Source organism: Wolffia australiana, chromosome 3 (genome assembly GCF_029677425.1).
Source record: "Wolffia australiana isolate 7733 chromosome 3, ASM2967742v1".
In the NCBI taxonomy this organism is placed as follows: domain Eukaryota; kingdom Viridiplantae; phylum Streptophyta; class Magnoliopsida; order Alismatales; family Araceae; genus Wolffia; species Wolffia australiana.
In genome coordinates this window covers 16521204-16546687 of record NC_135837.1, presented here as the reverse complement: position 1 = coordinate 16546687, position 25484 = coordinate 16521204, and the positions used below count along the sequence as shown (strand labels likewise).

The window sequence follows — 25484 nt, the reverse complement described above, 5'->3', positions numbered from 1 at the left end:
TGGTTGTGCTAAATATCCTTCTACATCAAGTGGGTGCTCACAGATAATCAATATATGGCAGCTACGCTGACCTCAATAAAAACTTATCCGGCGAGTTAGATTTGATATTTTTAAAAATTTACAAAAAATATTAAATAAATATTTAATAATTTACTTCTGACCGGCCCACCCTCAAATTGAGGACCTACGCTTTGGTGTGGTCAAACTGGTATGAGGTCCTAAATGTCCAACCCCATCCATGACCCAAAGGGTTGGTTTTAACTTTGTCGTTGAATTTTGTGACTTTGTTTTTATTGAGTTTAACTGCTTTGTCTTTGGCTTTAATTTTCACTAAGATCAACCAAGGCCGAACTAGGGAACTCCACATCTGGGACGTGACACCCCCGACGTGACAGAATGGATGACGAAACATGACAGATGGTGATGTGACGAAACTTTCATCACGTATCCATCCTGTCACACGTCACAGCATATGCAAAAAAAACCGTCACGTTCCCGTCACGTTCAAACCGTCCCTTCATAGGGCATCCCGTCATGTCCCAGTCAGCGTGACAGTGTCACCGTCACTAGTGGCGTGAATAAAACCCTACTTGAACAGAGGGGCATATCTCCAATTATTAGTAGGCGGCGTCGGTTTGTGTGCACAAAAAAGGGACTTCTGTGCAGAATGCCAGGAGATCGAGTGGCCACGTCACATGGTGAAATCTCAGCCGTCAGAGAAATTAAAAATAATGATTTTTTAATGTATTTCTGTCAATTTTTACTTTTAAAAAATTCCGTCACGGCCGTCATCCGTGACGGCCGTTCCGTCACGGCATGCGTCCTGGGCACCCCGTCACCGTCACCGTCACCGTCTCTGTCTCCTTCACGTCATCAATCACGTTTCCGTCTTGGTGACGAGTGACGTGACGGATGACGCGTGCCCGAACATTCTAAGTAAATTGTCTCAGCCGACGTGGACAACCGCTCGGCCACTATTTTCCCGCCTATTTATTCTCCATTTGTACGGTTTGAAATGAATCCCAGCGCTTACTTCCTCTCCAAGATTCTCTCCGATTCGACTCTGTCGAGAAGAGAGCTGCTAACATGGCGACGAACGCGAAGACTTCGTCTCTGAGAGCGCTCTTCATCGCGCTGGACTTCATCGTGATTTCGACTGTTGCGTACACGCTGATCACAGACGGATGGCCGTTTCGGAAGGAGGTCTTAACGCCGTGAGTTTTTTTTTTTGGCCCAAGATCGCTTTGCTGCAATGCAAAGCTTTAGGCTTTCCATGTTCTTGCCGTAATTCATGTTTTTTTTCTGGTTTTTGGAGTGCTAGCCTTTTTTCTTTTTGAATCTGTTTATGTTGTGAAATAGGTTTGACCGGGGTAAGTCATTCGGCGGTTGGATGTTCTTTGTTTTTGGCCCTAAGTACTAGCATGACTTTCAGGTGGATGGTGACAACGTTGCTGGATTTCTATATCAACATAGTGCCTGTCGCGGTAACTCTTGACCACTTGTTCCTCATTACCTCTTTGTTATTTATTAAGCGACTTGACGTTTGCTTCGCTTTAATCTGGTTTCATCCTTTGGAATTCGCATCAGACCACCGCGGCCCTTATGATTGTGAAATCCTTTGGTCATTATAAATGTGATCCCATTGTTTGGACATATTCTTTGAATATGTTCCAGTATGATCGTTTTGTATTAAAAGTGAAACCTGGAGGCATGTATTGGGTTAATGGCCGAAAAGGATGTAGAATCATTTTGTTGAGCGAGATTGTAGTCAAATTCGATGTTTGAGTTACGAATGATCTGGACAAAACTGAATATTTCTGGTCCTAGAAGTTCCATTGGTTTTCCGTTTCTTCCCAGGAAAATTTTGGGTACGACGTTAAATGCATCTAAGGAGGTCTTTAAAGAAGAATTTGGTATACTGCATGACATTGGGAAGATGTGCACTCCAATGTTTTTAACTCCATTAGGTGGCACTACAGAAAGTCTCTTGTTGATAAATAATCCTTTCAGACGTAAATCAATTTTACAATATATGATTTCCATTTTATTTTTTGAGATTTATGTGAAAGAGCTCATTTTGATTGTATTCCCAGATTTGGATTTTCTGCAACGAATCAAGTTGGGTTCTCTCAGGCTTATGGATCATTCTACTGTTATGCCTTGGCAGGTATCTTCCTTCACGATTATCATCCATTGTCGATGGAAAAATGAGCAGCCATTTCACGTGTGCAATGCTCTTGCGCTTTAGGACCCCTAATCTGAGATCTAGACACACGACTTCTCTCAAGTTTTTGTCAATTTATATATATTTTTTCTAATACCTCCACGTATATGCTTTATTTTTCAGTATTTATGGGTTTCCTTGATGTATTATATTTCAGGTTCTATTGTTCAAAAAAAATTTATCGTTCAGGTTCTCAGTACGATTCGTTTTTCAAAAAGAAATCATTCTTGTACCACATTACCCTTATTTGCATCACGAATTATGTTCGTCTTCTATTTTTGTACGAGTGAATATTTTTTAGTTTTTTGGTTTCGTTGACTGCTGGCCTATGCACTAACAGCGCCTTTTTACAGCATGGTCTCATGTACGTACATTCTGCTGCAGCTTTTCAAATGTTCGCCTCATGATTCAAACAAAGAACCCATCTACAGGTTCTTACCAAATCAAAATGTCAGGTGTGTTCATCGCTGGAAATTTATCGGAAACATACAGATTCAGAGTGGCTTACCTACTATATTTCAGTCTTTCACATGAGTTTTTTCGTTCAGCAATTAAGGAGTTAGCTATTATTTAGCGAAGTCCGTGTTGTTTTGATCAATTGATGAACTGTTTAACATTCCCTCATAAGAAGCTCCTGGATCGACAATAATTTCATCACATGAATTACATTTCACAATATTCCATAATTTTATAAGATATTTTCGTTTTTGGTTTTGGCAGAATGTTACAACTATCATGCAGTGGTGATTTATCCGTTCCATTTTTTGCAGTAGCTCCCTCTTTTATAATTCATTCCAGCGATCAGTTTAGTGGGAATACTTATTTTCTTGTAAATTGATGAGGATACCATATTTCAAAGTCTTGTGCCGGGAATTTCTGTCTCTGCAAAATAGGGTTTAGATGTGTTTACCTAACCTGAAACCCACTTCAAATTATATTTTTCTCTCTGGGGTCTTGTACTGATAGAGGCTCGAAACTGATTTTCAGAATGAAGAAGCGAACAATATCTTCTCCTAATAAATTAAGTTCTCCAACTATTCAAAAAATATTAATTACGTCTGATTAAATTTTTTTTCCCCACTCCAAGGTTTCCCCATTCTTTCAAAAAGATTCACTCCGATGAATGGGCATATTGACGTTCGAGTTTTACAAAAGCTGATTGGCTTCGTCCTTTGAATTCGCTAAAATTTTGTTGCAGAAACACAAATCAGAGTCAGTTTTCAGCCATTGTCGTGGGAAGAATTGTGTTTGTGATACTGGGTTGCCTCATGGTGGCTGCTCTCATCTACACCAGCATCACCGATGGTTCACCCTTCCGCAAGGAGCTACTTACCCCGTAAGCCCCCGCCTTCCCTGCCCTAATTCTTAACTTTTAGCTCCCTTCTTTCTTCCCAATAGGCCACGTTGTCCAAATTTTCCAACCATAATTCTGTGCATGCAGATGGATGATAGCCCTCTTGATCGATTTCTACGTCAACATCGCAATCTTATCGGTGGGTCACAAATATCTAACGCGGCATGGTCTGAAAGCATTGACCTTTTCCTGTCTATGATACTTCCAGTTGTGGATTGCGCACAAGGAGACTACATGGATGAGCACCGTAGTGTGGATTTTGATATTAGTTTTCTTGGGAAGGTCAAGTGACTTTTTGGGAGTTTAAATACTGTTAGACAGGCGCTGACTCCCTGTTTAATTTGTTTCAGCGCGGCCACATGTGTTTACGTGGTGCTTCAGCTCTTCAAGCTCTCACCTGACGACCCGTTCGACCGCATTTTTACCAAGCCTGAGAGCAAGCAAGTGGGCAGACACCCTCGCTGATTATTAACTTTTGGAACTAATGAATTGACATTTTTCTTCATTTGATTGAAGCCCTAGCCAAGTGAGCAAGTGCTGAAGAAGAATGCCGGGAAGTGGAGGGAAGCATGCTTGAGGTAATGCTTTGATATCCTTCAACATATTCTCTGCAACCAGTTCTCTCATGCGGAAAAATATATAGAAAGAGAACTTTCTCAAAAATTACATTTCTTATTACATATGTACCATCGAGTTGCATCTTTTTACGTTGTATAGAACCTTTAACGAGAATAATGACCGATTTTTAGATGTCTAGTTTCTCCTGATCACGTAATGGCCTTCCATAGGTGTCTGACATTTTAGGGTGATAACCTGCTATCGGTGGCAGTTCTGTTCTTAAAATGTCCATTTTTAATCATTAATTATTAACCTTGCTACTTAGCTTTATATTTGCTGAAGCAGAGACATAAGATCTTACTCTTATTTGGAGTTTTTACTTCGATTTTGAGTTCGTTCTGAAAAAGAAAACAGAAATAAAAATTCAAAACCTGGGCAACGATAAACGTTCAGATCCCCAAATTCTTTTAGTTCTCTGGGGTCCACCATAAAATCTTACATTTATTCCTGCCCGCCAAGTTCCATGTCCTCCAATCCCATAATATCTCTCAATTCTTTGATGTGATTCATAATAATTACGCTATTGAATCACCAAGACTTGGATATTTGGGAATCCCCTTTTAAAGTTTGAATCCTCTCGTGGCGTTAAAACATGAGCTAGTGAATACATCATGTATCTTTTGATTCAGGTGAGAATTACGAACATCCATCGTTGACTAAAATTAAAAATAGTTATGTAATTCTGCCGTTGAATCTCATAGAAGACATCAATTGTTGACTAAAATGAAAAATAGTGATGTGATTCTTGTTCATGAGTTGCCGTCCAAACTAAGATATTGACACGTCAAATAAGCCTAACAAAGTGTTCATAGCCTCACACACTTATTCATTATGCCTTGCAATCTTATTTGCATACATCCGGCACATCACTAAATTTCCACAGTTTAGTTATTTGGACTGAGATAAGTCAGGGCTGAAATTAACCGACCAGTTTTTCACGCTATAGTGTGGTAATTTTTAATCAGAATTTTACTAATAAATTTTATCTGAAAGTTGAATGTAACCGTGACCTATAAGGTAGCGCTTTCATTGTTCAGTTGTTTGAAGTTCTTGAATTTATTTTCTCAAAATGACGTGTGACTTTATGATGACCTAGATATTATTCATTAAAGTACTTAACAATGCATAAATGATATGGCCGCCAACTCATATTACGTATTGTGAGCAACCAAATGATACCCGGCAACAATTAATCCATTCATTTTGTTTCATTGAGACGATGAACATAAAGTTGCATCTCTCGGTTTGTTATATGCTGCAATGTCAGATCTTAGTTTCCAGTTCACGGTTTTTTCCCAAATGTACGCCTAAAGTTTTTTCTAAAAGTCCGAAATGTAACCTTGAACGACTACATTTTCTTAATAGAGTGTATAAATACAATATAACTCAATACTTAGCAATACTCCAATTTATTGGACTATGAAACCATCATGGCGTAGTTTCTAGACCAAAGATAACACATCCACCATACGTTTAGCAACATATTAGAATGATCAAGTTGTATTTTCTTCTTGTGTACCTTAATAATTGTGTACTATATATAAAATTAAACACAAGCTGTGAGGAATTGCCTCAACCCAGTATACCATCTATCACAGTCTCAGAGCTGACTACGACTGTCTGCCAATGTTGTGGCTATCTTTTTAAACATGATCAATAGCTAATGTTACTATCAAAATGTTCCATTGATCTTTGCTGTTATGCCTTTATTTTGTATAAGGTAATGCAAATTTTGTTTTTCATTCGCGTTTGTAGTCCAACGGTTAGGATAATTGCCTTCCAAGCAATAGACCCGGGTTCGACTCCCGGCAAACGCATTTTATATTTTTCCATATTAAAGAATTAAGCTTTTCTAGCTTGTAGTTATCTATAAGCCCACAAGTTCGCCAGTCGTAGCTGTTTTATTACATTTGGCATTCCAAAGAATTATTTATACTTCTTTCTTCCACTTTATACCATATGGTGCAATGCCTCATTAAAATAAACTGATTCAGGTATCGATTTTTGGTATGGGTTTTGCATCTGCCACCTCCTGATCCTACGACATCCATTTGGATATCTGACAACCCAGTATCCAAATTATTTCAGACATCGGAAATCAGATGTCAGAAGTATATTGAATATTTACCTGATATCAGATTTGGGGATGTCTGTACGATACCCATACTAAAAGTTCATCAGAAAACAGATTATTTTATACTTTGGAATAAAGGAAAGAAATAAGTATAAATATTTCTTTGTAAACAAAACAGCTACGCTTGGGGAACATGTGGCATTAGAAATAACTAGATTACTTTGACTGTCTTAATTAATATGAAGGGTGCTATGGGCTGGGCAGGGCTAGTAATTTCCCGCTTTACCCTGACTTTTAGCCTGTTTCGGTATTCCTAAAACAAGTTGAGCATGTTTGACATAAATAACTTAACAATGACTAATAATTATGCACAAAGAGAAAACAAAGTAAGTCAAATAGCATAATTGCGTATTTCAATAATATTTAAATTTATATCTCATAGATAGAAAATCTGACATCGGATATCGTCATCCATTTCTGCATACGTAGACAGGTGCCGATATCTGGACAGATAGGGGTATCAAATATTGGTACTGTAGCAACTGATTACAGATACCGTCATCCAATTTCTGGATATCTACAAAGCTGGATATCAGATTTCTGATACCCTCTACAACATCCGTTCTGATATAGTCATCCAATATCAGTATTGGGACATGCAAACACTTGATGCTATCCTCTTAGTATTCTCCCAACCGCAACACTTTTTCATATTGTAAAAAATAAATTTGGAGAAATACTTGAGATGTAATTATCAGATTATAATCATCATGTTCTGAGTTAGATCAAGATCATGCCAAACTTGATAACCACATTAACTTTTGAGTCAGATCTATGGGCTCCCAAGTAGATAATGAACACAGTCTCTTGAGGCAGATCCACAACAACCTGAAAAAACATACTGCGATCCATATTGATGTAATATGAAGTTTCTCATTAAGAATATATTTTAAGGTACATATAAATCATACATGGAAGTCTTGAAAACCATTGTGCAAGTATGAACCTAAAATCAGGATATCACTGCACAAAGGAACGAGACTTCTTACATAGGTTCAATGTCTTTATTTTAGGTTTGAAAATATAATATAGTATTTCAATACAAATAATATGCACTCGTGTATAAACATTCAAAAAACTAATCAAACCAAGATTAAATAAGTATCATTTGGGATACAAGTCTTTTAATAAATCAAAACTTTTTATTAGAGTGGTTTGTATAAATTCTTCATTTTGTATAGCGGGATGCCTGATTGATGTCTTCTTTTTGTAATTATACATTTCTTGGATCTTTTTCCTGTGAAAAATATTGAGATGGTGTATGAAACTCAAAATCATGATAATGTGGAAGTCTTCCATTTGAGGTAAAAACTACATACTTTTTTTTTTACATACCATAATATAGATCCAAGGAGAAGAATGATAATAATAAGGCTTTGTGATGTGGTGTAACCTAGAGCTAGACAGTTTAAAACTCTGTATTGCCTTTTATTTTAGTTTGAACAAAATCATATTAATATTGGAATTTTACAGCTATTTTGACATATTCTTGAACATTTTAAAAACTGACGCCTAAATTTAGATGGATAACCTATTAAACCTCCTAGTCATTTATTGACACTTGAGCCTGGTGTTTGATAGTAAATGTTAGGATGAATCACACAAAAATGGAGAATTTAAATTTACAAAAATTCAAGTTGTTTTAAAGTGCATCTAAATTTTTTAATGACGTAGAGTTCCCATAATTCATTCATGCTAGTATATTATGAATACTGCAATGTGTCATCATGTGTTAAAGAAAAGAATACTTTTGAGTTAAATTTTTTTGTTTACAGACGTCTTATTTTGATGTAATAGTATTTAAATTTATGGTCATAATTGATTATTTCACTAAATAAATGTGTATGCATTGATTTGTGTAAGCATGAACTGATATTTAGAAGATGTATTTTATCATATGAGTTAGGTGAAAGTGAGAACATTTCATAAAACAGTATTCTCATTTAAATTCATTATTTAATATCACTCACAGTTAAGTTCATGGCTAAAAGGAGCATTGTCACATTCCTATTAATGTCTCCAAAATTCAGGTCAATATAAAACCGTAAGATAGTGAGTAAAAATGACCTAGTTTGATACCGTGCCCCTCTCTCTCGGTTGTGCTTCTAAGTCTTCAATGTTCCAAGAAAGCCTTTAACAAGAAGGTTTTCCACGTAGCCATATGAGAGGACTCGACCTCTAAAAGATTTCTCCATTTTGAGTCTTACGTTTCTACATTATTTTCACTTTAGATATGGACAGTTCAATGATACAACCGATATTAGAGTATTCTTTTTTTCATATTTTGAATTTTTCTAAATTAATAGATAATTATATATCGCAGTTTTTTTTCATTTTAAAATTTTACATTTTGCTATATTGATAATTTAACGATTATGTTTTTTGAATCCGTTTTTCCCATATCTTTATTAGTTCTTCTTAATCTAGCACAGTTTTTCCATTTACATAAATTTATATAATCCATTCATCTATCACTATCCAAATCACAAAATATTATTATTAACATTTCTCCTTTGTTGATGAACAAGAAATTAGTCTAAAATACATCAGGTTTGGCTTCTAGTTTACACAATGATATTTATAATTTTTCTTACGAGCAGAGGGAAAATAAGGGTCAACTTTGCAAGGAGCCAGTACTAAATAAGTGAATTTTATCTTTCATTTCTATTTGTTTGGATTTTTCTATTTATGTTAATAATTTAATTTAATTTAAAGTAAGCAAACAAGGGAAAAGTAATTCAAAGTAAGTATATGAAGGTCAGAAAATATTTCATGTTTAACATATTTTATTCAAATTTTATAGTAGGAGAATTTTTGGAATTTTAATTTAATTTTATAGTAGAAAAATACTTATTAAGTATAATTTAACACGCCTTAGCTAGCGCTTGACGAGCTCAATTCACCCTCTGTCATTGTCATTATGGGGTCCCGATCGCATTGAGAGTGGAGCAGAGGTGTGGGGAGAAGATAGAAGAAGGAAAATGCCCTGAATAATTCTGGCCTCGGTGAATTTCATTCATGGTCTTCCCCTATTTATACTAAGTGTATATTTTTCATAAAAATCCCAAAACTTAAGTATATCTTACGACGTCCAAAAGACCATTTACGTGTGACCCTCTAGGCCCATGTATCAGTTTAGTTAACGACTCGAGCAGCCCAATAACCTTTATTGGCCTTCCAAATTAATTAACTATATCACCATATAGATTACTTAACGTCAAATTGATTTAACCAAATCGATAGGTTGAGTCTTCAACATTGGGGGTACCTAGCTACACCTCTTGCTCTAGGAGATATAAAGAAGTGTGTATCGACTCCCTCATGGAACCTGTTCGACATGGATTACCGTGTATGTATAGTCCCTCATCCACTTAATGCTCCTTGGACGACTTAGGGTATGGTCAATTGTCAAACCCTAATTGATCATCTGAGTTAGTATTGATGCGTTCAGAGATCATCAAAGAACTCTTCTTTCATAGTTCTAATGTACTTCATCACATCGTCTTCCTTGAGCTGTTATCTCTTATACCGAGGGTGGACGATCCAATCTTGACCACTCAATCGTCTTAGTGAACTTCTTGATGCACCCGAATTAGGACTATTTAGAATCCCATGATTAGGGAAATGTAGGTCATAATCAAAGTACAATTGTATGTCCACAAGACCTTTGGTGTCTTAGTTCTAAGGACCACTTACACAACCGTGATGTGAATCAACTTGATTGAAGGTTTTGTATAATATCATTCAAGGATTCATATAGATCAATTTCGTGAACTCTTTCCACGAAATAGCACCCACTATCTATCCTTAGTGTCTCTGCAGTAGGATACCATATTTTTTTGGTAAGAATGATAGTTTCTATTTATGATATATATAGAATAAACCTAGCATATGGTGGCAATGCTATTGACAGATACAATCATGAAAAAATTACATTTGACTTTTAAAGACATAGATGATCATAGAAAATTGTTTTGAGAAACATCAATATATGACTCTTATATGGCATACGGAAACTGCTGTTTTTAAAAATAATTAATGTTCTCTATGTGCCAATGGAAAGACAAATACACACAAACATAGCATTTAACGCCTATAATGCCTTCTGAGGATTAATTATGACATGATGGTATGTTTCTTTTATGACGTACATGAAATTTGATGAAAGAAATTATTTATCCAACTAGATAGTCCTATAGTCAAAGTCAAAGACAAAGTCAGAGTAAAAAATCATTATGAATGTAAATAATAATATTTGGAATTATATATTCATCATTAAGACTGATCCACCCCTGATTTACAAAGCCCAATTCATTGTCAATAAAAATCACTGAAAACTCAATGATTAACCGGGGGGTGTCAGAAGTATTGGGCCTGATTGGGTTTGCCTTAATCATTAATCTAGGTTCCATTGAGTTTTAACTTCCCATAGAATTGCATAAATGCAAGTGTACAGAGTAAAAAGTCAACAAACATTAGATCAAAACCTCCATAGTCAACCTTAAAACATACCTAGTCGAGATGTCCAGCAGATTATGGCAGTAAAGTGTTATGATCCTAGACTGAATCCCGATCAAACAAGAAGTTAAATACGAAAAACACTAATATATTGCTATTACTGGGAATATTAATGTTAGATCATCACGGCCCATTTAGGGCAGATTGGACTGACTTATGGGCCAAAGGCCATGTACATGTAATAGAATAACCCTAGGAAAATGAATAAAAAACCTAACTAAAATCAATCTAAATAAGGGCCCGTTAAGGGCCCATTAAGAGCCCACTAAGGGCCCATTAAGGGCCCATTAAGGGCCCAATAGTGAGGGGCCCATTAGGGCCATATATTAGGTCCACTAAGGACCTAATATATACTGGGCCTGATTTACATCAGGCCCAGACTCCAACGGCTGGAAAACTAGTCGTTGGACATCCAGTTGCAAAAAAGGGCAGCTGGATGTGATAGGTCCCAACGGTCATATTTTTCAAAAATATGACCATTGGAGGGACTGTTTTTCTCTCTCTCCTCAGTGCATATTTGTATAAAAAGGGCAAAGGATTAGTAATGGAGATTCCAACCTTTTGTGCCCTATTTTCTGGTGTTCCTCTCCTCTTCTTCTCATCATTTCCTCATCTCTCTCAAGAATTTACAATTAATGACCACTGACATAGAGAACACAAGGAACCAAATATAAGAATCGTAGGCTGAGTCACATTGACTCATCATGCACCTGGATGACAGGATTATGTCCCTCCTACGCTCAAGAAGCTGCAGCTCTCTCCTCCAAAAATCAAGAAATTGTCGTTCTCCTCCTCCCGCCATCCCGTTTATTTATAGGCTCTGTTCCCATCTTTTACATAAATGAATCCCCACATGTAGGCTCTGAGTACCATGTGACTGGGGACCTTCTTCTCTTGCTGTTATGGTAGTTCTAATAAGAACCGTAAATTTTGGATTTTGACCCAATAGAAACCTCAATGCAGTCTAGCTGGGTGTGACATCAACTACGTAATGAATCAATTTCAGATTTTGAATCATGATGGCAGTGGATAAAAAGAGTTGTATAATTGAGACAGGAATTACCAAGGAGTGGAGAAACAAGAGAAAAAGAAGATTGCCATTAAAAGTAAACTGCAAGAGAACAAAACCTCAGAAGATAGTTAATTGTATGAATAGGTTTTAAGTGACTTAAATTGACTGATTGCAAGTGACAAAGATGGGAATCCATAGTGAGGCCATGGCAAGCAACAAAAATGTTGTGCTGGGCTAAGGCGATATCATGCGGACAACATCATACACTAGTAAAGGGAGAGACAATGAGAGATAGAGGAGAGCAAGAGAAAAAGAGAGCTGGAGAGCGAGAGATAGAGGGGTGAAGAGGGCTGGGAAGATATATATAGCTATAGCTATATATATAGAGAGAGAGAGCAGTGAATTGGTTTCTTCTATTAAAAAAAATCTGATGTTGGACCTGATGGGCAGAATGAGATGGAGACCACAATTTTGGTCCTGCCAAATTTCAACAGAAATCACAGTCCAGTGTGATCAGTCTCATATTTAGTGCCACCATGTTAGTCCCTAAACATAGGCGTTGCCACCTGTCAAGACAAATTAAAATTTATACCCCTTCTACTTCACATCGTATTCTACACACATCATACCATATGATGATGTCATCTGATTGGACATTTATTTACTTCTCACACTTAGCACGCTTATTTATATACACTTGGTTCCAGCGAGACATGTAAACACTGGTGCACTGGGTCAAATATTTAAGTTAACTCTAGGAAATAAGCAATCAACAGCTTGCAGAATGTTCATCCTCCACCAAGGGCATTTATACTGCATATCATGTTCTTTGCCTCATTTGATGCCCATGAACTTCTTTCTACGCATAAAACTAGGCTGCAAGAAACGAGCCATGAACTTCTGCTGGAAAGCTTGTCATGCCATGAGTGGACCGTTTGTTAGATGGACCAAATCGCAAGAATCCATAATAATTACGCACTCGAAAATAAATCTGTACACAGGCAACGATGAAAAGAGGAATGTCCTAAGAATGATAACATATCTCCCAGAAGTTCAACAAGCTTTTTCAGGTCTCCCCTTCACACCCAATTTTTTTTTTTTGAAAGACACCTTCACAAACAATATCGACTATTGATCATCTTAAACGAAACAATTCAGCATCTTAACTGAGACTGAGAAGCAAGTTTGTCCCTTACCAAAATTTTCTTACGTTACAGCATCACTATAGCAAAATTTTCATTCTTTCTCTGGGTTCATGCACACCCATGAAATTATGTACAGGAAACTACACATTCAAAGGATCATCCTCACCTGCAGCTAGGACGAGATTTTCTCCAAGATCAAAAATCAAAAGGCTTTGGGCAGACAGAAGAACCAACGCGAGGAAGACGAATTTACCAGATTTTTCTAATCGTGGATTCTGGGTCCGTGCTCGATGTACTCCTCGAACGTCTTCGCATCGGCTCTAATCTTGTCGACAACCTCGTCGGCAACCTCACGAATGACCTGGGGAAGATACTTCTCCATTCTATCGAACCATTCCTCCAGGGTCATCCTCTCCAAATCCACGCCAACTTGAGCTTCATCCCTCACCTCTTCCAAAGGCTTCTTCTCCCCCTCTTCCGAGCAAATTTCTTCAGGAATTCGCTCCTCTGAAACTGGGTAGAAACCCACAGTCGCCGGATCAACAGTCTTCGAAGCGGGTCTTCGTTTTCTTGGGGCGACGGCGCTGGGAAGGCAGGGAGGAGCCCGTCTAGGCCGGGTTCGCGCTCTACCCACATCTTCGGAGATCAACTGAGCGGAATCCGCAATCTCCACGCGGATCGTCGTCCGTTCCCCGATCTTGATCGTGTCGCCGGTGTGAAGCAGCGCAGGGACGGAGGGCTCGAGGAAGGCGCCGTTGAGGAAGGTGCCATTGGAGCTTCCGAGGTCGGTGATGGTCCAGACGCGGCCTAGGGAGGGGTTTCCGCCGGCGATGGCGACGTGGGCTTGGGAGATGCTCGGGTCCTTGATGGGGAAGGTGTTGCCCTTCACGACTCTGCCGATTTTCACGCGGCCGCCCCAGCGACACTCGACGGAATCGCCATTGCGGGGGCCCTTCTCGACCACCAGCGTCAGCGTAGGGCCGTCGGGGATCGCCATTGCAGCCGAGATCGAGGTGGTTCGGGGAAGACGACGATGCTCTCCGGCGGGATGAGCTTTATTTGGGGGAAAATTTGAACTCTTCCTCGATCAGACCGTTTTGTTTTGTGCATAGTTCCGGATCGTCTCGGACTTGGACGATGGACGAGACGGGATTCAGTGAAGGGACGAAGGACGGGACGAATTTTCGTCTGATGTTACGAAAACCGTCCCGTCCAGTCCTCCCGGAACGAATTTTCGTCCATCCAGGGAAAAAACCGTCCCGTCCCTTGTCCCGGACGAAAAAAACCATTTGATATTTTAATATATTAATATATATTTTTCCAAGTTTTTTAGGGAGAGAGAATCCAAATGGACATATGTACAATTATTTCTGAGCGGCGTCAGTCTGCACGCTCAAAAATATACAGGGACTGATGCGAATTGTCACAGCGAGGCCACGTCGCTACATCTAAACCGTCGGATGTGAATCCCATGGGACAAAAACCGTCCCGTCCGATGGTACAGGGATGAATTTTCGTCCCGAAGTTCATACCGGGATGAAAAAATCGTCCCCTCCGCGTCCCTGAACTATAGTTTTGTGGGCCTTGTCAGAACCGGGTTTTACATACTGTTGTGTGTTTTGGCATAATAGAATGAAAATATAGATAAAGAAGGGATGTAATGTTCATACTAGGAGAATTGTGAGAATAGCAGAATAGTGTGTTTGAGATGTGATTATTGTGTGGATTGATGGGGAAATATAGATGGAGTGTAATGTTCATACTGGGGGAATTGTGATGAGAGCTAAATAGTGAGGTTGTGATGTGATTATTGATGTGGTTTGATGGGGAAATATAGATGAAGGAATGTAATGTTCAGACTGGGGGAATTGTAATGAGAGCATAATTGTGTGGATGTGATGTGATTACAGATGTGGTTTCATGGGGAAATATAGATGAAGGAATGTAATGTTCAGACTAGGGGAATTGTAATGAGAGCATAATTGTGTGGATGTGATATGATTACAGATGTGGTCTGATGGGGAAATATAGATGAAGGAATATCATGTTCACTCTAGGGGAATTGTGGCGAGAGGATAATTGTGTGGTTGTGATGTGATTATTGATGTGGTTTGATGGGGAAATATAGATGAAGCAATGTAGTAATGTTCACACTAGGCGAAGTGTAATGAGAGGATAATTGTGTGGTTGTGATGTGATTATTGATGTGGTTTGATGGAGAAATGTGAGGATGGTATCATGGATCATTAAGGATGGGGAGAAAGAATGGAAAATGTGGATTCCTATGGATATGATGGAAATCAGTGTACAAGAAATCCTATGCGCGTCAATAAGAGGGGATGCCAAACTTTGTTTGCATGCTTTCCCTAAGCTGAATAATGTTCTGCTCTGAAGATTATTGGCCAGCCTCTGCAAGTCTCTTCTTGGCTTTACTCTTGAATATGAATGGAGTCTGGCCCATACTATTTGATTCAGGTAGCTACCACTAAGGTAAAATTCAAAGAGGTGTTAAATTTTTTTGGGAAAGGGGATCTTATAGATTCAGCATTTTTTTCTCCCATCCTTCTAGAGCTGGAGAGATCGGAATGTCTGGTTAAATCTTGATTTGGTAACAGTTCCATCGTCCTTACCACTTGATCTTCTCCTAAGATAATCAAAAGGGTGGAGCCATAGAGCTTAGTTGTGAACCAGAAACACGATTTTTTTTTGTGCACTTATAGTTTGATCTTGGATTGTGCCGCTTACATATTTGAATCTGATGTAAAAAATAAACCCCCTTTTGGCTCTCTTTCCTTCTGGAATATCCTGGAAACCTTTCTTAGTTTCTCCCATATTCTCTCATTCAATAAAACTCAAGCAAAAATCTATAATCGTCTATGTTTCCTGATCAATGTGAAGTAGGGTTATTTGAGTAATATACCTAAAAAATTATGGAGATGTCTTATTTTTTTACAAAACATAAGTCCATTTATAAGGAGTAAAATCATCATTGCGTTATATTTTTTTAAATTCCCTTAATTGTTAACCAACAAGTATGTAGTAAATAAGGGGTCAAGCCACAGAGTATGATTAATTAATCTGAATTTTACTTCACCAAGGAGTGGAAGCTCAGTGGCCTGTTCACCAAGATGGAGAAGAAGTATATCCACTCCTCCCTCTCAATGATCATGTAGAACTGCCTGATACCCTCTAGAGTCAGCTCATTTGCTTGTTCATAAACTTGTGTGTGACCCTTGAAGCCATAAGAAAGCATTTCATTGGTTTGATTAAGAACAAACATCGTGATTTGGGTGGAGCAGAGGTACTGGTGCCAAAGCATGTTGAATGCATGGATGGGGGTGCTGACAACAAAATGCATGAGACTGGAGAAGATGCGTTGGACCTTCTTGCCGTTGGTCCCACCAACGCACGCATGAACCTTCATTGAAATAGGGTCGTTGCACGCTCTCATGACATTTTCCATATTTTGGGCCAGCTCCCTGGTAGAAGTTATGACAAGGCCATGAGTGCATGGTAAATCTGTTGAAGAATTTGAGAAAAGAAATTTGATAATTTCATGCGTCAGACTGTGCTTGCTGGATGATGATGATGCCCTTGTAAAAACACACCATCTATGTTTTCTGAATGGAAGAAGGTTTTGTATTTCTCATTGCAAATGTTTTGAGAATCACGAAAAATAAATTTATTAACTCAAACTAATCAAAATAAGTTTTCTGGATGTTGATAAAATTATAATATATGTTTTGTGGATTTATTTGATTCAATAATTTAAGAGAGAAATTATTTTTGGCTTCAATAAAATTCCTTAAATCATTTTACATTTTTGAATAATTATTTCTTAAGTATTAAACCACATGTGTCATGTTTGTTTAGGATAATTATTATGTCTTTAAATTATTTTTTCACATAACATTTGTTATTTAGTTTTAATTGTAATATGATTATGTGGATATGTTAAACAAGAAAACCTATATGCAACTAACATAGGTACCCCTAAGATTAGACGATATATTGGATAATGGGGTTAACTATGTAATATATTCTTCTTGCTCACTTGGAAACCACACAGTTGAAGGGATATTGAAATATGAGCTATTTACATGGTGCTTTCTTCATCGATCAGACCTCTTAAATATTAATGTTCTAGAGAGCGATGACCTAGTCGAGCTTGGATTGGATGCAAGTGAATTGGAGATATTGGAACATCAGAAGTGGAAAGATGATTGTAAAGGTACATGACAGCTTCTATGTGTAATGAGTTGTAAAGGCAAAATGAAGATATGGAGACGAGGCCTATGCTACTTCATATGATGGAGTTATTTGCTGAACAGAGAAGGACATAGGGATATGAAATATTGAAGAGTTTATTTAGGCACGTATGTTCGAGCCTTGGTGTAAAATCATGTGCTAAAGATGATTGAGTGGATAGAAAGGTTGTCATTATTGGGAGTTGTTATCCCTGTTTGATGGAGCGTGCCCAAATGACACTCGGGTGATGTAGTCGGAGCTACCCTCGCCATCATCAGCATCATCGCCGGTCTGTGTCCAGCCCAACCGGCACGCCAAAGTGTCCTTGAAGACGCCTGGGTTTAAATACCCCAGCTAAAACATATTCGCGCATGTGTTCGTTGTTTTAATTCTTCCATTTTTGTATGTCCATTCGATGTTTCGTATTTGTCATGATGAGCGCGCTGTACTTGTCGTGACGCGTCCATATCATTGTGTTTTATCCGTCGTTTTTATTTTGAGTCGTTTTAAGTTCCCCTTTGTTTTTAATTTAATCGTTGTAAAAGGGGCTCCCTTGTGTGAACTGATTGTAATGGGCCCATCATGACCCTATATAAGGCCATGATGGGCACATCCAAATCTCAGATCTGGAATTTGTTTTGTGGCAGTTATTCTCATCCAGGTCTCACCAAGAAGAAGAGAGGAAGGAGAAGGAAGAGAGGGAGAGGAAGAGAAAAAGGAAGAGGTAAGAAGGAAGAAGTGGATAGGAAGGGAGTACTCTAGATCATAGCGCCAGCTTGACACCCCCGGCGCTACGTTTTGTGCCATCCTCATTGGCCTGAACATCGTTGCTGAGCGACGAACACATCACTTGACGCACAAATCTGACGCTGCGGGCCGAAGCGCAAGTGTATCCGCCCTTTGACCATTCCACGATGCATCCACGCCGCACTTGCGTGCCACATTATTTACACGTGTTCGTGTGAAGCTCGTTCGCCATCCTGACGGTGGCCAAATTCTCAGCCGCGACGCACACTACTTCCCTTCAGCGATTTTTTTCTGCACATGGGCGGTCAACAAAAGAGGTCACGACACGCAAGCTCTACCACTCTACTAACCCTACGCGAACCATTGCGCGCTCACAAGGAGCACACTCTCATCCCGTCCCACACTGTTGACCTCCGCCGCTGGTCTGTGCCACGGGTGGAACCTTCAGCCCGATCATTTGGCGCGGAAGAACTGACACTGTCGTTTAGAGTGACACCGCTAGGCAACGGAGTCGTGCCAACCCCGGTTCCATCATCTGAACCACCGGCTGCGCCTTCTTCCCCATCGGTGTAAAGTGTGACAAACCACTACTGCAGCCGTGCCGCGCGCCGCCCCACTCGAAGCTGCCCGTCGAGTATTCCCCTGCGATGACACTCACAGTGAATGTGTACATCGCAACCGAGTATTTCCCTGCGATGACACTCACGGTGAATGTGTACATTGTGACCGAGTATTGCCCTATGCTGCCTGGTACCTTCGTCATCGCAGCCACCGCTGATCGCGGCCACTGCTTGTGCCGTGCACCGAGCATCCGGAATCATTGTTGCCACTAGTGTTGCTGCCCTCGGCCAACGAAGAACCGACGACCACGCCCTCACTACAGCACATCATCCACGCTACACCTCCCTCGCTCTCCTCCTTACCTCCACTCTCCGTTATTACACTCCTGCGCCACGCCTCCACCACCGGTCGAGCCCAACCATACCCGTCTATGGCACATCTCTCCCCGAATCTGCCCGCTCCGTCCCGTGCACCGACGAAGATGACAACGATGAATGCCATCATCGATGAGGTACATTGTTCCCCTCGCTCATCAGTTACATTACTTTCTACAGTATATTCTCGGCTGCACTCCACCGCTCTCGGGTTAGTCTAGGTGAGAGAATTTACTGAGAAAACTCTGACTCGAGTGAATTCTTAGGTACGGGTCGAGCCCGTCCGTTACGTGCGAGCGTCAATGAAGTTATTTCGTTCAACGCCTTAGTCATCGTCTTCGCTCCAACGAGGGTCAGGAGGTCACTGTCACCGTCTTCGGACGCTTGCCCCAAAGCTTGGCAAACCCCACGAGTCGGGGCCTGCACTCACATCCACCTAGGATTCACATCATCAGGTAGTTACATCTCCTAGTGAATTACCCCTTGGCACGACGTCACTGACGTCGTCTTGCATCACCTTTGGCATGAGCACTAACCATGAAAAAAATTTAGAATCCTCAACCATATCTGCTCAATATGCTTACCACTACCAAGGGTAACCTTAGAAGGATTAACCATAAGTCCTATTTGTTGGGAGTACCAACAAGAAGAGAAAGGCAATGTCTGCTTCAAAGAGAGACATGGGAATAAGCAAGTGAAAGCAACACCAGAAAAAAGATAACGATAAAAAAGTGTATGTCTTCGACTATCGGATGAAGGGTCACTAGAAATAAACAAGGCCATGCTGTGTGGTTTAGATAGTCATATCATATGTGTGATGTCTAGTGCAAATTTGTGTGAATATTTGGATTTTACATCGTCCAATTGATTGCAAACTACTACCGTAAATATAATATTTTACATTGCCATTATAGAAAAAACTTAAATGATAAAATAATTAAACACTAGATTATCATCATCATAAATTGCTTTGACATTTATTTGAATAAAATATTTTTAAGTTTAAAATTAACTTTAAATGTATTGACATCCACTACTATTTAGATAATATTTATTATTATTATATTTTATGCACACTTATCAGTATTCAGGCTAAAATGTTGTGATGTATATAAATCTTCGTGGCTTTGAAAAAATATTCGAAAGTCTTTTCAAAGCGCGCACTCCTAAGACATAAATTTTCTTCGAAAGATTAAAAATGAGGAGGCTGATAATTTACCCAGTTAACTTGGGCTAAAGAAATATTTCAAGAAATAGTGGAAATATAAATGGGTACATATAAATAATGATAAATAGAAAAAATGACAATAAATATAAAATTAAATTATGAACAAGCTTAGAAGAGTTTGTTTATGATAATTTATCAGGGCAGCCAATTGTGTTAAAACATATTTAATATATAAATTCATTTAATGAGGCTGTATTTTTTGAAATGGTAATATGAAACTCTTTTCAATTACAGAATCATATTTCATCATTTTAGTAGAGAAAACTTCAGGTTTCCTCTCAAAAAATAAAATTTCATGAGTTCCTTCACAGAAAATAGGGTGGAGTGGTCATCACTTTCGTAGAAAACTCCCTTGTAACAAAATGTCCAAAGATCATCATTTGGATCAGTGCTAGGGTGCCAACAAATGAGGCAGAATGATATGATCACTATGTGCTTCTTAGAAGTAAGATGCTCACAGTGATGAGGAAATATTCATTTCATACACCAAATTTTCAAGATCTTATTATGTGTAAGATGAGAGCTTCAATATTGGAATGACTAGGAGAACATAAAGACTGTGTGAGGATGTGAACCTCTTGAGCACAAAAAATGTTTAACCAATTACTAGATAAACAAATTATATTTATAAATTTTAATTTGAAAAAAAATGATCCCTTGACAACTATGTTCTGCCCTTGAATAAGAATAATTCATATGATATAGACCACTATGCCACATCATAGTTGTGGGAATATAAAACACTGAATGCCACAGCCAGTATGTAGTGTTGTGACAAAATAAAGACCATAAAGAAAGGGCAGAATGAGAGAGAGAAAGAGAGAGATCAATAAAGAAAGATATCCAAGAAGAGAGAAATATATAGCGAGAGAAAGAGAGATTGAGAGGGAGAGAGAGGAAGAATTAGTGCGGGAAGTAGTGAAGCGGGAAAAAGAGACAGCCAAACAAGCATATAGAGAGACATGTGAGGAAACGGGAAAAGGCAAATAAAGGGCAGGAGAAGAGGGGATATATATATATATATATATATATATAGAGAGAGAGAGAGAGAGAGAGAGAGAGAGAGAGAGAGAATTGTCAAGAAAAAAACATAGAGAAAGGGTAGGGAAGAGAGAGAGAATTGTGAAGAAAAGAAACATAGAGAAAGGGAAGGGAAGAGAGAGAGAGAGTAAGAGCTGGACAGAAAGAGAGATAGATAGGGGAGGGAGAAAGAATTAGTGAAAGGGAATAGTAAGAGAGGGAGAAAGAGACAGCCATACAAAGACATAGAGCCACAGGGTAAGAAAGGGAAAAGACAAATAAAACATCAAAAAAGAGGGAAATCCAAGAGAAAAAAACAAAATTGTGAAGACAAAAATGTAGAGAAAAGGAAGAGAGAGAGCAAGAGCTAGACAGAAAGAGAGAGGGATAGACAACGAGAGAAAAACAGACAAAGAGAGAAACATGAACAGAGATATAAGAAAGGAACAACATAAATAGAGGGAGAGAAAGAGGTTGAGAAAGTTGAGAGGGCGATATAGAGAGTAAGAGATAATTAGAGTGACCAAGATATGCATGAAAAGTTAGAACATATCAAAATGGCAGAGAAATATTCAATGCCACAAACAATATCACTATAGAAAATAGTGTCTAAATGGTTCGACAGTTTGTAGAAAAATAAAAAGTTCAACCTATTCAACACTCAGGTTTTGACATTATCTCCGTCCCTTTGCATGGTATTATTATTGACGTAATCCTTTACTCGTCGCCAACATTTGAGTATCATGAATAACTTGATGCTCTCTTCTGTCAGCCTGGATCTCTTGATGTTGATGAAGGCACACCCAACAAAGAAGAATATCTGTGAGGGCACACTCATTGTCAAGACCGAGATGAATTCCTTCGCAACCACTGCTAACTCCAAATGCTAGTTTTCACCTGTTAACTTCAACCAATGCAATGGTAAATGGTGTTACCCCTTGAGAGGATGTGAGCTAATGTACATATCTAGCTCATGCATGTGATCAATGGTTGTCGTATACTCATTGTTTGGGAACAACCCATCCAGTGCTTCATTAAAGAAATTTGTAGATTTCCAAGCTGGCTGAAAACATCTAGAAGAAAGTTTACAAACCATGCTCCCATCATTGGTGACTTTTGGGCACAAATAATAAATTTTGCACATGTGACATAACTTCACATTGTTAGTTGCAGTCAACTAACCATAACTTCTTGGAGGGATCAAAGAGTGTAGCAATGATAATGGTCTGATTGCTTGTGAGGGTTGATGCGTATCTGGCCATCTTGGTCTTCATTGTCTCACAAGCATTGCAGAAGGCTGTATGTTGTTGTGTTGATATGACGCAGTTGACTCAAAACATAGTTGCATCTCTAATACTGTGCATGACATTATCAAGATGTCTCATTATTGCTCTAATGATGACAATAGGGTTCATTTTTTGTTGGCACTTTTGATTGTTGATCAAGGCAAATTGTGTAAAATTTTAATGCCGTTGTAATTTTTATTATCCCCAAAATCAAATAAATTTGTTAAAAGCTATAAACTCTCTCAGATGTATAGTTAGAGTAAGATCGTCTCCACAGGGATTGGCCTTTAGAGGTGTATTTCATAATTGAGTTCTGGTTATGAAGACAGAATAATAATGATAAGGATAGTAAGTATAGTAAATGAAAGTAGGAGTTGGGATAGATTAACAGTGCTAGAGTTGACGATGATATTAGTATGGATAGTGAAGAAATAGATAGGACTAATAATAAGGATATAGCAATAAGATACTACTGATCGAAGGATATTTGTTATTAAGATTTAATTAGATAATGAAGAATAAATAGTGGATCTTAAGGTAAAAGATGTGAGAAGTATTTAGTTCAGTATTAGATGAGAAGAAGAGAGGAAGAGTATTTTAAGTGAAGATATGAATTGGATTTTAAAAATAATAAAGGTAAGAAGAAATGTGATGGAGTGAGAAGTCCCACTCCATCACAGACATCATCGAAGCCATCACCCTCGTCATCGACATCCCCCCTGTTCGTGTCCAGCGTGATCGGTATGCCAAGGCGAAGGGGAAGACACCTAGGTTCAAATACCTGGGGTAAAGGCAGCCAGTATGCACGCCGGGTATTTGGGTGTTTTAATTTTTACCACGACATGTGCCTGTTATGTTCGTGAGTTTTTTGTCCATGTGTTCGCTGTATTTTGGCCTACCCGCGTGTTCATTGTGTTTGGCCATACCCTACCCAGACACGGCCCTTTCATTTTTTTGTTTTGACCAATGTTTCTTTTCCTAGTTGTAAGTTCAATGGACCCCCATATTGAACTGACTTTAAAGGGGCCCATCATGGCGCCCAACTCCCCGAGGGGTCTTTGCCATTCAGAACTTTTTCAGCCGCCAATCCCCCTTGAGAGAGAACGAAGAAGAGAGGAGAGGAGAGGAAAAGGGAGAAGATGGAGAGCCGCCCCCCAGTGCCATCAGGCCACGCCTCCGCCAAGCTCCCGCGCTGTCCAGCCGTCGCACTGCCCACGTGCCCCGCAGCCACGCCTCCTAGCTATTGCACAATCGCGTGCCACCTGCCGCACCGCCCGCGTCACCTTGCATGCCACCCACCGTGCTGCCCGCACAGCCAGCAGCCAGCTGCCACTCGCCAGCCGTGCGACCTGCCGCACTGCTGCTGCCAACCATTCTTGTGCCGCACGACCTGCTGCATTGCTGCCACCGGCCACTCACGCCCCCACGACGCCCGCGTAGCCTGCCACACCGCCGCCACTACACCCACTGTCCGCCTAACCTGTTGTACCGCCGTCACTGCACACATCGTTTGCACTGCCCGCCGCACCCTAGCTCCCTTGCCTCCACTCCCAGCCTCGTGCCTCCTGACACTGCATCTCCACCGTCGATCAAGCGATGTCGTGCCTATCTCCGACACGCCTCCTCCGAGTCTGCCCACACTGGTTATTGTACCGACGAGTGCGATGACATTGGGATGACACAACCTATGTGGTATCCCCCTCCCTTGGCTTGTCAGTTAATTTTATCGACTGTACTATATCTCTTGGCTGCAGTCCACCGCGCTTGGCTTAGAATAGGTGAGAGGAAAATACACTATGAGGGATACATCTTTAGTGATTTCTTAGGCATGGGCCTCGCCTGTCTGTTTTGTGTGATCACCAATGGACTTAATCCTCTCGGTGCCGTAGTCACCATCATCGCTTGGACGAGGGCAAGGAGGTCATCATCATTGTCACCGGCAACCCACCTCAGAGCTTAGAGCTTGACGAAACCCCATGAGTCGTGGCCTGCACGCACTTACACCTAGGATCATTACATCACGTAGAACTCATCCCCGTAGGGAATTACCCGTCGGACCATGTCACCGATGATGTCGACATGAAAATGTAGAGATTATTTAATTGGTATTGATATAGATTAGAATCTAGATATCTACTACTATATAGATATGCTAAGGGATAAATACAAGGAGAGTAAAATATCATATCTTTTCTATAGTTTTAGAGGAATTTAATTAATTTGATAGAGAGAGTTGTTAGGAGTGAATAAATGGTTAGTAGGAGTATTGGATATAAGTCTTCTATAGTAGTACATTACGATATATATAAATATAATATTTATTATATAGTTAACATATCTATCTTCTACAGTTTTATGTCTTTTTTATAGAAGAGATTTGAGAAGAATAAAGGTGATTCTGTCGACACCCAAGCGGTGCTCATCAGAGTGCCCAACAGAGGTCAAAATAAGAGGCATATTTATTTTTATAAATTTTTTATATAGTGAAATCAATAAGAACTTTTCAAAATCAGGAAAATCCCACGATGCGGAGCATGTGTTTGATGAAATGCATCAGAGAGACTGCAGTAACAAATTTTGAGAAAACCAGTTAAATCAATAAGCTGAATCAAACTCAGGCATCCAGAGTAAATGAACACATCGTAATCAACCTATGGAAGTCAGAAACAAACCTGAATTTCCCTAATTTAGACAATCGGAGATTAGAGGGCACTAATCTTCGGCCCTTGACCTCGGCGTGCTTCTCCTCCCACCTTCCTTCACGCTAATGTAAATCCAGGGTGCTCCAGAGCTCTTCAATGCCATCCTGAGTAGTAGGATCATTCAAAGGGGTGTCAAGGCCCTCCGCTATTATTGAATTCTTGGTCAAAAGTTGCTGAAATTCGGGGCCTTCGGGCACCTTAAACAGCTTGGGAAGGACCTCCTTGGGCTGTTGATAGAACGGGGAAGCCCTTGGGATCCTCCCAACCCATCAGATTCACTACCTGTCCCCCCCTTGATGAGCTCAATTTTAGG

General features: G+C 39.5%; 2 protein-coding genes and 1 non-coding gene across 5 annotated transcripts; 2 read left to right on the top strand and 1 right to left on the bottom strand.

The window, feature by feature from the left end:
- Window positions 1–1011: 1011 nt before the first annotated feature.
- On the top strand, window positions 1012–4328 carry LOC144701087 (uncharacterized). Of its 2 annotated transcripts, none has more exons than XM_078572781.1 (9): window positions 1012–1214; window positions 1433–1484; window positions 2094–2167; window positions 2578–2679; window positions 3423–3560; window positions 3666–3717; window positions 3787–3860; window positions 3929–4018; window positions 4095–4328. In XM_078572781.1, the coding sequence occupies exons 1-9, from the start codon at window positions 1087–1089 to the stop codon at window positions 4117–4119; spliced, it is 735 nt and encodes a 244-aa protein (XP_078428907.1). In that variant the 5' UTR covers window positions 1012–1086; the 3' UTR covers window positions 4120–4328. The 2 variants fall into 2 exon arrangements, with proteins under 2 accessions (XP_078428907.1, XP_078428908.1); XM_078572782.1 differs by having other exon boundaries at window positions 3929–4022.
- A 1613-nt stretch (window positions 4329–5941) lies between these two features.
- On the top strand, window positions 5942–6013 carry TRNAG-UCC (transfer RNA glycine (anticodon UCC)). The gene has a single exon. It is a non-coding gene; the product is annotated as a tRNA-Gly (tRNA).
- Window positions 6014–12975: 6962 nt separating this feature from the next.
- LOC144700412 (uncharacterized) lies at window positions 12976–14063 on the bottom strand. 2 transcript variants are annotated; one of them, XM_078571835.1, is made up of 2 exons: window positions 13259–14063; window positions 12976–13177 (listed from the first exon to the last, which is right to left on the bottom strand). In XM_078571835.1, the coding sequence occupies exon 1, from the start codon at window positions 14000–14002 to the stop codon at window positions 13268–13270; it is 735 nt and encodes a 244-aa protein (XP_078427961.1). In that variant the 5' UTR covers window positions 14003–14063; the 3' UTR covers window positions 12976–13177; window positions 13259–13267. The 2 variants fall into 2 exon arrangements, with proteins under 2 accessions (XP_078427961.1, XP_078427960.1); XM_078571834.1 differs by having other exon boundaries at window positions 12976–13171.
- Window positions 14064–25484: the final 11421 nt, after the last annotated feature.

Bases quoted from the DNA above. Each gene is read 5' to 3' on its own strand.
- LOC144701087 (XM_078572781.1), top strand. From the start codon at position 1,087: ATGGCGACGAACGCGAAGACTTCGTCTCTGAGAGCGCTCTTCATCGCG. The intron at 3,561-3,665 runs GTAAGCCCCCGC...CTGTGCATGCAG, and splicing joins CGCAAGGAGCTACTTACCCC to ATGGATGATAGCCCTCTTGA. The intron at 3,861-3,928 runs GTCAAGTGACTT...AATTTGTTTCAG, and splicing joins ATATTAGTTTTCTTGGGAAG to CGCGGCCACATGTGTTTACG.
- LOC144700412 (XM_078571835.1), bottom strand. From the start codon at position 14,002: ATGGCGATCCCCGACGGCCCTACGCTGACGCTGGTGGTCGAGAAGGGC.